This window comes from Cyprinodon tularosa, unplaced genomic scaffold, assembly GCF_016077235.1.
Source record: "Cyprinodon tularosa strain WSP-4 unplaced genomic scaffold, ASM1607723v1 ctg66, whole genome shotgun sequence".
Classification (NCBI taxonomy): domain Eukaryota; kingdom Metazoa; phylum Chordata; class Actinopteri; order Cyprinodontiformes; family Cyprinodontidae; genus Cyprinodon; species Cyprinodon tularosa.
The window spans coordinates 3945210-3955547 of record NW_024039407.1 but is presented as its reverse complement, the minus strand read 5'-3'; the positions used below and the strand labels follow the sequence as shown (position 1 = coordinate 3955547).

The following is a 10338-nucleotide window of genomic DNA, read 5'->3' as shown; positions in this document are numbered from 1 at the left end:
GTTGTATCTAGCATAAACTTTACATCAGTAAAATATCTGTTAAAATAAAAAAATACCTAATTAATCTCAAAGGGAAATTTACTCATACTAACAGGTGGTGGAGCAGTGATATTTGTTGAGACTTCTACACCAAGAGCAATGACAAAATCATGACTCTTCTACCAGTAAATCCCCACAAAAATGTCTGACTTTAAACTGATGCACACTTGGGTCATCCAGCAGAACAATGATGCAAATCCCACAAGCAAGAATATCTCTGAATGGGTAAAAAGAAGGGGGAAAAAACAGAAGTCCCTTATTCATTTGGTCTAGATATGGAGTCACCTTAGGCTAAAAAACTGTAACTGAAAGAAAAATATCTGGGTTAAATGCTTCCACAGAAATGTAAAGAAGTTGTTGCCAGTTATTGCTAAGACTTGATAACAGGTTTAATAATTGAACATCATTTTTCTCACTTTTGCATCTTAACATATTCCCTTGGGTAGCAGTGGGCTGCCATTGTGCGGCGCCTGGGGAGCAATATGGGGTTAAGGGTCTTGCTCAGAGAGCCAGTTGTGGGGATTGAACCAGGTACCTGCACCCTTCTCAGTGCACAATCACACTACTCTAGCCACTAGACCAAAACTCCCAATTTTGTTGCTAAGGGTTGCAAACTAATACATAATATCATAATTTTAAATCTGCAATTTGTGTTCATTTTTGTTTTATTTCTGAAATTAAAATTTGATGATCCAAAAATATTTAAGTAGGAGAAAAAACCCAAAACGAAGTAAAGAGATTCTGTTTTAATACCTTCTTTAAAAATCTATGTTGTTTAATAGCCGGTTTTATACTATAAGTTACTTAAAGTAGGTGGTGAAGCTAGTGCCATGCGTAACTGAACGGTCAATGTGTTTAAACAAATAATTCCAACACAAATTAATTCCCTTTAATTTCAAAGTAAAATTCAAGTCCAGTTTCAATTTTGCCTCTGAAAACAACAGGCTAAGTAAGAAAAAAAAATGAAATAAGAAGTTTCTAACTCTGTCCTTTTAGGAAAACATAAAAAAAATCCAGATACTAAATTTCAGACTTCTTCATCCTTGTCTTCAGAGTTCAGCTGACCCAGTTCTTCTTAATCTTTCTCCAAACAGGCCTTGTCTTCTCTGGCTTCTGTAATCTCCCCCTCCTCCATGCCTTCGCCAAAGTACCAGTGGATGAACGCTCGTTTGGCATACATGAAGTCGAACTTGTGGTTGAGGCGGGACCAGGCCTCAGCTATCGTGGGGGTGTTGCTCAGCATGCACTGCCCTCTGGCCGAGCATCGCAGTGGGACGCTGGTAAATAATGCTGACCTGTGGAGGGATGGAAAGAAATCAGAAGGGATCTGACGTATTTGAATCTACATTTATTTATGTCAACACGGGCTCCTCTAATCTCACTTTAAAGTATAATCGTTTTCACTTCTCAACTTCTTTGTCTTATTGTTTTATTCTTATTCGGAGTAAATGGTCTTTAATGTTCATTTCAAAAATTAAAAAGACTAAAGCAGGGGTCACCAACACAATGCCTGCAGGCACCAAAGCTCCTTCAAGGACCACATGGGGAGCCTTCAGCGTTTTCTGAAAAAACGAAAGAAAGACATTTTATTTAATTCTGTTGCTCTTGTTTTGTAATAATTTATAGAGCGTTACATCACATTGATCATATAGAGCATGTAAGTGTTTAATTAGATTTAAAAAAAGAGAGAATGACAAGAAAATGATCAATTAAAAGAAGCAATAAAAATAGGTTTAATACGTATGAAGTTTAGGTGAATGCCGACCACTCAAGTTCATAGGTCAACACTGGTAGCCCTTCCTATGACGCAGTGACCATGAAGTAGCTCTAAGCCTGAAAAAGGTTGGTGACCCCTGGTTTACTATGTTATTTTGAATCTGTAGCAGATATTACTATAGTCGGCAGGGTTTAAGAGACGAAAGACACAGGAAGTAAGGGAAGGACATACGGGAGGGAGTGTGGTAGGATACAGGCAAAAATTATATTAACAAAACAGAACAAGAGAGAGAAGATCAGAAGGAATTCACTAAGGAAAGGAAGGAAGGACACATCACATCAAGGAAGGAAGGCAGGTATGACACAAGAAGAGAATAGGATGAAATAATAAAAAGAAGGAATAATAGGGGAGAAAAAAGAGGGAGGGACACATGGATGACAGGACACAGTGAAGAAGGAAGGAAGGAAGGAAGGAAGGAAGGAAGGAAGGAAGGAAGGAAGGAAGGAAGGAAGGAAGGAAGGAAGGAAGGAAGGAAGGAAGGAATAATGACACAAGGCAATGTTGGAGGTAGAAGGATTTGATCTAGGATACAAGGAAGGAAGTAACAGTACAAAGATATGACTAGAAGGTAAGAAACAAAGAGGTAGGAAAGAAAAGATACAAAAAAGGTAGGACATAACGAAGAATGCAAATAACAAAAAAAAAAAGAACATCAGGGGAGGAGAGAGGAAGCATACCAGATATTAAGCAAGCAGTGCATTAGGAAAAAGGAAGGATGGAAGGAAGGAAGTAGAAATTGAGATAATGGGATTGAGAACAATGTTAGAAGAGAAAACCTGCTATTTTTTCTTATAAAGACCTGAAAAATACTGGATCTAATTCTATAAGTTGAAGCCCATTGGGGATCACCTTAAAGCCTGTGGGACACCAGTCAACAAACTGGATAGAGCGCCTGGTCTTTATATTAGCTGTGGCAGCATTGACATCCTTCAGGACAACGTCGCCTTGTACATCATGCATCATTCCATATACTTTTCATGACAAGGATCACACTAGACCATCTGATTGGTCGGTTCGAAGCAAGAGCTGGTGATCTCTGCCATGCTCAGCTGCTCATGGTAGGCCTTCTCAGCTGAGATGATGGGCGAGTAAGTAACCAGCAGGAAGTGGACACATGGAAAAGGGACCAGGCTGGTCTGGAACTCCGTCAGATAACCATTGAAGGCAGCATCAAAGCGAAGCGAGGCGGTAATTGAGGAAACAATTTAACCGATCAGCCTGTTGAGGTTGATGTAACCAGGGGTCTCTATGTTCTTGTTGCAGCGACAGATGTTGTAGATGGCCTCGTTGTCCACCATGAAGGCACAATCAGAGTGCTCCAAGGTGGTGTGGAGGGCACGATGGCGTTGTAGGGCTCCTCCACTGCAGTGGACACCTGGGTAGCCGGGTATATGGCAAACTCCAACTTGGATTTCTTGCTGTAGTCCAATGATAGCTATGAAAGACGAGGAAGCGCTGTAGGCCTGTGCACTGATCCGTCTGAAAAGAAAGATGTGGCAGGGTCAATGGAGGCGAATGGTATGGAAACTCTACCCAGAGCACTAGCTGGTAAAATCACAAATCTACAGGGTCTAAAAGTTCTTATACTAACTAAAGTATTTTATATTTAGTTTAACCTCATTAGTCCTGAACACCACAAAGAATCTGTGGTGACACTTGAAAATTGCTATTCACACATGCATCCATCCAATCGGACCGAGCTTAAGCTATTTTGCATAAAAGCATGAGCAAAAACTTTAAACTCTACTGCAGATATGTGAAGATGTTAGAAACATATCTGAGAAAAGTTAAACCTCATATCTACAGAAAAAAGGTGGTTGTAGAAGCTATGGGCTTAGAACTAGAGGCATGAGATGAATACTGGCAACAATTATCAAATTTTTGTATGTTTTGTATGACAAAAATTTGGAAGAACATGTATATCTTCCAACTTAAAAAAAAAATCATTCCTCTTATTCTGTTTCATAAAATGCCGGGGCTCTTTAATAATAATAAAATCTAATTTGGCATTTAAATGCTTACTGGGTTATAATTTAAACTAATAGTAAGAGTAATAAAAACAAACTGAAAAACACCTGTGTGCTAAAGATATACAGCCTGTATACATACCAACCATAAAGCAGTTTTAATGTCAGGTAGTTTCTGTTGTCTTAAAATAAATGTTCATACCTGGTTGTTCCGGTTTAGCACCAATCGTTCATTAACATCTGCTCCAACCAAAGCTGAGGTAACAGGTTTACAAGACAGAAACAAAGGAAACAGTTTGGTTTTCATCAGTTTGCTCTTGGTTTGACCAACTGAAGGTGGTGCTAGAGAGCTGACTACAAGATGATGCTGACAGACTGAGCAAATCTCTGTGCAGGACAAACTTGCTCAGTCAGACTTGTTCATGTGAATAAATAATAATAGACTGTCCTTTAAGGGTGTTTTATGTTGATAAGTCAAGTAATTAGCAAGATTAACACCCATCTGTGCACTTTTAAACATAGTTTAAACTTGCGGTTTTATTAATCCGATCAAAAATCTGCCACAGATCACAGTTTCAGAGCCAGATATGAATGAGCTTTAAGTTTAGCTTTATTAAAACCATCAACAAAAACAAAAGAACTAATGTGAAAAGATAATATTTGATGGTTTTATCTTTTATAAACCATTGTTAGAATAGAAATTATATAAATCTTTTCAAAATAGGAACTTTTATTCAAAGTGATGATGAAGATTCGGAGTCATCTAGGTCATATTCATTCCGTAAAAATTCAAAATATAAAAAAATATAAAAGATATAAAAAAATTCAAAATATCCACTGGACTTGGTTTAAACCAAGTCCAGTGGATATTTTTTGAATTTTTACGGAGTTTTATTCAAAGTTTTAAGAGCATTTCATACTGGACAATTAATTAGGTATAATTACGTGATGAGTAAAGCTGCAAGGTACATTTAGTTAAATGTGGTATCAAGAACTTTAAATCTTGCACTTTTATGAAAGATTTTCTTACTACATCCTTTTTAAGACTTAAAAATCCATGAGAAGGGATTTTTGGCTTTATGAAAAAAAGCACAGGAATCAATGTTTTAGTCATTAACCCTCTGATGCATGAATTATGAAAACCTTGATCAAGATTTTTTTTACAAGGGATTTTATTCTTCTTAGGACTTTTAATTATTATTTTATTTAAATTAATTTAGAAAAAAATGTATTTAAATTTTTTTTTTTTGTCATGCTGTTTCATGAAGTTACAGATATGTCCACTGGAGTTGACTACGCGCACCTGAGAACTCAATATAAAATACTATGAATTTATAAAAAAAAATAATGATCTAGCATTCTGTTGTAAAAATAGAAACCATTGTTTCATTTTATGCTTTGAAAAATATTTCAACATATTTTGTTAAATGTTTTACACTATATAGGCACAATGTTTAGAAGTGAATAAGGAAACCAATGACACTCATAGCTGACTGAAATTCCTCAGGATTTGCTGCTGCCTTGAATGTCTTCTGAATTGTACTTAGGAAGGCCTTTATTATTCACAAAGTGGAGGTATCTTAGGATTTGCTCATATCTGTTCACAGACATGGCTTTACCAATTATTCCAAGTCATAGTCCATGTTCATTTGACAAGTACATTCCTGCCCTTCAATACCGAATGCACCCCATGATCAAATCGATCCCTAAAAACATCTGAATTTCATCTCCTGTCAGATTTCCTTTCCCATTCTGGATAGCATACAAGTTGGTGTTTTACACTATGTCATCAATGAGATGAGCTGGAGACAGATGTCTGAAACAGTCCATAGGATCTCTTCCCTCCACATTCAGTTTACACTCTCCTAGAAAAGGAAGCAACTCCATCAAAGTCGTTGTTTTGGATTTTATATATTTATGGGCTTCAGTATGGTCAGGTGCCCAGTGTCCTGATCATGCTGACCTTCCTCTGTATCCTGGCCCTCATCACCCTCACTTTCCTGCTGGCTGCCTTATTCTTCACTGTGTTTGAAGTCTACAATATAAATAATTGTTATAGTCATTCCAAAAAAGGTAAAAAAGTAAAAAAAAAAAACAATCCACTGGACTTTGTTTTCCACATTGTGACTATTTTAGAAAAACAAAAAAGGAAAATTAAAGGCTATAAGAAAAACTAAACCTCCTCCTATATATTCAGGGAGTGGCTGCCTAATGGTTAGAGCATAGAGCTTGGAATCCAGAGGTTCTGACATTTAACCCCACACTGCTCCCGAGGCACAGCACAATAGCAACCAACTGCTCCCCAAGGGGATGGGTTAAATGCAGAGCATTCAATTGGTCGCTCTGTACTTGTGACAGTGTGATGACAATAAAAAGCGCGAAAAAAACAAAATCTTGACTGCAGCACAGAAACATACAAGAAACATATATACACACACACACACATATATGTTTCTTGTACATGTATACACATATATACATATATACACAAATTTATTATTAATTTATATACATATACATAGCTATCTAAGCTAAAATTCTTCATTAATGATCCAGTCAATAATTAGCCTTAGCTTGATTGTCATTCAGATTTGAATCAAATGCATACCTGGAGCAGATTTTGTTGCATCGGCTAAGGAAAAGTACAGTGGACTAATATGAAGAAAAAAAAAAAAATACGCTGCATACTTTTTATTTACAATGCTCAACAAAAGACAAGTTTATTCCAGCACTCTGTTGCTGCAGTTTGTAAGCATTTCAAGCAGCCCTGTTTCAACTTGTTGAGAATTTGATCTCGTCTCTCCCGGAGAGAGAACATCCCATTAGATGATTTTTCACTGCTGAGCGACATTTGTAAGATAAACATAAAAACTAAAGAGGACAAGATAGCAAAGTAGGTCTCTTCTGAGACTTGTACTTTCAAAAACATAGGTGGACGCTATATTTTTAATTAACTAAACCTTTTCTTTTTATAAATGTCTTAAAGTATGTTTAGGTGAACTGGATTCTTTCAGATGTTGATTGAATAATATATGACATTTAAACAATGCAAAAGGGTATCTATATAAAAAATTATGCAATGAAAAAAAAGAAACACTATATTTCCGAACAATTCTCTTACCATGATGATCCAGAGAATGAAAGAATAGCATTTGGCGTAATGTCCTGGGACGTGTCTCTGCTGACTCTGTGCTGCTTTAAATGCCCCTCTTTATATATGTCCGCTGGGCTGCCTTTGTCTGCTAGTTTTGATAAGACATGAAGAGGAGGGAGCTGATGGATAGAGGGAGGGAACGGCGGTAACTTTCCTTCAACATCATTCCAGTTCTCACACAAAACTGTAGTTCTGGTCACGTTCAAGATTTATGGTCACTTGCAGAGGTCAGGGAAAAATATATGCTGCTCTTAACGTTTGTTCAAAGTCTGAATCTTTAATATTAATTACTAATTTTTCTGTCACAAAATATTGTAAGAGAAAATCAGGGAAAAAAAGATATTCGATTTATCTAAGTAGTAAAAAAAGAAACTTTAACATAGACCTATTTTTAGTCCTCTCTTCTGTACTTATCCGTTTCGGAACACTTATCTGAAAAACAGAAAACTGTTAAGTTTAATGGAGACTTATCAAAGCTAAAAAAAAAAAAAATATGTGGAGTATCACAAGGCTCTGTGTTGGGGCCTTAGGTTTTTAAAACATTTTATACTAATGACATTGGGAAATTGAAGAAGGAATTTCACCTAAGATTGAACAGTAATGCCTCAGTATATTTATAATGAAGACAAAGAAAAACTTTATTGGTTCAAAGATTGAAAAATCTGCTGACAGAGATCTGAGCTGCAGCTTTAAGGCACCAGTGAAAGCCAAACAGTGAAATAAATCACTGTAAATGAGCTATAAAGGACTTGGTTTTACTGTTACAATAGTAAAAAAAAAAAAAGAAGTATAAAAAGAACTCCTAAATCACTTTACGAATGATTATAGAAAAGTTTGCGTGTATAAATAGTTCTTTCATGAGGCTCATTCTTTTCACTTTCAAAAGGGAGAAACTAAAAGTATTTGTAGAATTACGCATTAAATTTCAAACACTAAAATTAATAACCGATTTATTTTGCAGGTAGATTACGATTAGTGATAAGAGTCCTAAAGGTTATTTTAATGCAGCTCAACCAAATTTAATGGCTTTAGAGCAAATTTTTGAAAAAGAAAACCAACAAAATCTCTTCAAATGTAGATGCAGAAAAAAATTTGATTTTATTGTAATTAATAAAACTGCAAAACAATAATGACCGTAAAATGACTGGTACAGAGTTGCTTTGAAAGGTTGCAGAGCTCTCAGTGGTGATAAATGCTGACTTTTCTACGGTGCCCTGACGTACAAAGCACATCATCAAATATTTAAATACAACTACTAACTGGAAAACGCAAAAACATTTTCAAAAATACCACGTATTCAGAAACGTTTTCAAAAACACAACATATTCATATACAGCATTTTTAAATACATAAGCTCATTAACCTTAAAAATGAGACTTTGCAGATTGGATGCATCGTTTGGCTTTTAAACAGGAAGTCATTCTGCTTATGCTCGGTAATTGAACGTTTGAACAGTAAAGTCAGAATGACTTCCTGTTTAAAAGCCAAGCACTGCTGTCGTCCAGTCAGCAAGGTCTCATGTTTCAAGTTAATGCCATTATGTTTCTGAATACGTTGTTTTTGAATACGTTCTTTTTTAAAAATTTGTAGTTAATGATTTGTTTATGTGATTTGTACTTCAGGGCCACCGTACTTTTCTCACCTGGGTTTTCTGACTCACTGGGACTATACAGTGGACTTTATAGTGAACTCTGTTAACCAACCGTTTTGACAAATGATCTCTACTTTTCTCTCCTCCTTGATCATGTAACTCCGCCTGCCCACACAGCATCCCAAGATGCTTTGTGAGTAGAGCTCTCACAAAGCAATCTGGGATATGTCTACACATCTAGTGACCATAAATATTCACTACTTTTTAAGGAGAATTATGGGAAATTTCGAGTCCACTACTTTTCATCCACTAGGGGCGTTTCTCAATATGCGTTCTTGAGCGTTCTCGTGTGCTCGTGACACGTCATCAGCCTCAGCCCAAGTACCGTTCCAATTCTCAAGAACACCAGATCGAGAACGCATTAAATCCCCGGATGTTGTTCTCGCCCCGCCCTCTTTATCGAGCATGCATCAGAGCAGACTTGTGCGTTCTTCAGACTGACCGCTTCCCCAGAATGCCCCGCGGCCGCAGCTTGATTCCAGACAGCGCTCACAGTGGTAAGTTAAACATTCCCTTTTCTGCTGCTGTTGTTCTTCAAAAGTACGTTTTGAAATCGTTTGAGGCGATAACATTATACATTTAAGCCTCCCTGTGTGGTCTGTTTACAGAGTTAGTGCGAAAAAAAAAAAAAAAAGTCCGACGTTGAGCGGACCAGAGTGACCAGCAGACCTCCGAGGGTAACCGCAGCCAGGGCTAAATTTACCCCGTCTGTAGTGCACTTCTCTCGGTCTAGTTATGTGTGAACTACCGCTCGTTCTGATGGCGGTTTTTTGCCGTTCGGTAATTTTTTTTACTGTTTTTTAAGCTTTAGAAATTAAAAATATTGTTTTCAAAATGTTTTGTGTAGGGAATAAATAGTTTTGACTGTTAAAGAAATGCTAAACAACGTTGCCTGTGATGACGTCACGAGTACGCTTCTGCTCCAATACACATACGTGCTTGCGTGTTCGCGTTCTCGTCAAGTCCGATCTTCCTGCGTTCTCGCAAAGAACGGACTTTACGTGAATTGAGAAACGCCCTAGATGTTCGGACACCCATCTAAAATGGCAGAATCCCTATGTAGTGCCCTATATAGTGATTAGGGCGAAAGTTCGGATGCAGCCACTATGTGATGTAATCATGAAACATTTTGTCACTCAAGTCTTTAATTTCTGAGAGCTTTTATTTTAGTTTTCAGACAACAGTGACATTCAGGCGTTGCATCCTACAAGTTTGCCTAAATCCATTTTCTGAGGGGAAAAAAAAAAAAAAACCCACAAAGAAACCCTTTTCATCTGATACTTGAAACCTTGATCTCAATGTTCAATTCAAATTGGAGGGAAATACAAATCATGAAGCACAGCTCAATTTTTTTCTAAAACAAGGTTCATCTTTATATATGATTTGATTGAAAGAAATAAATTCTGTGTTAAAGCGATTTCCATTCAAAAGTCCTGTTATTATTGTTCACTGATGAGCATGCATATGCTGAATCAGTTCACTTCATAATAAGACAATGTAATTTCCGTCAGATGGGAGGCAACATGTTTGATGCAGGTGAAAGTCATAAGGCATATAGCAGCACGTAAAGTCTTAATCCACTCCATCGTTTTCTTCTTGATGGATAAAAATATATTGCACTTGGAAAATGTTCTGAAAAAATAATCTCACGTGACAACAGACACCACCGTAGAGTCATGCAAGCCGTCATGGGCTCCTTGGAAGTGATGCGAAGTCTACCACAGTAAGGCTCAATCTCCATAGCAACGGT

The 10338-nt window shown here is 37.0% G+C and overlaps 1 protein-coding gene across 1 annotated transcript; it reads right to left on the bottom strand.

Moving 5' to 3' along the window:
• Positions 1–914: 914 nt before the first annotated feature.
• Positions 915–10329, bottom strand: tuba5 (tubulin alpha 5). Its single transcript, XM_038309193.1, is given in 7 exon segments — positions 915–1295; positions 1297–1334; positions 2666–2763; positions 2766–3155; positions 3158–3251; positions 3986–4038; positions 10239–10329. Coding segments are annotated over 7 exon segments (945 nt in total). The 3' UTR covers positions 915–1114.
• Between the last annotated feature and the right edge of the window lie 9 nt (positions 10330–10338).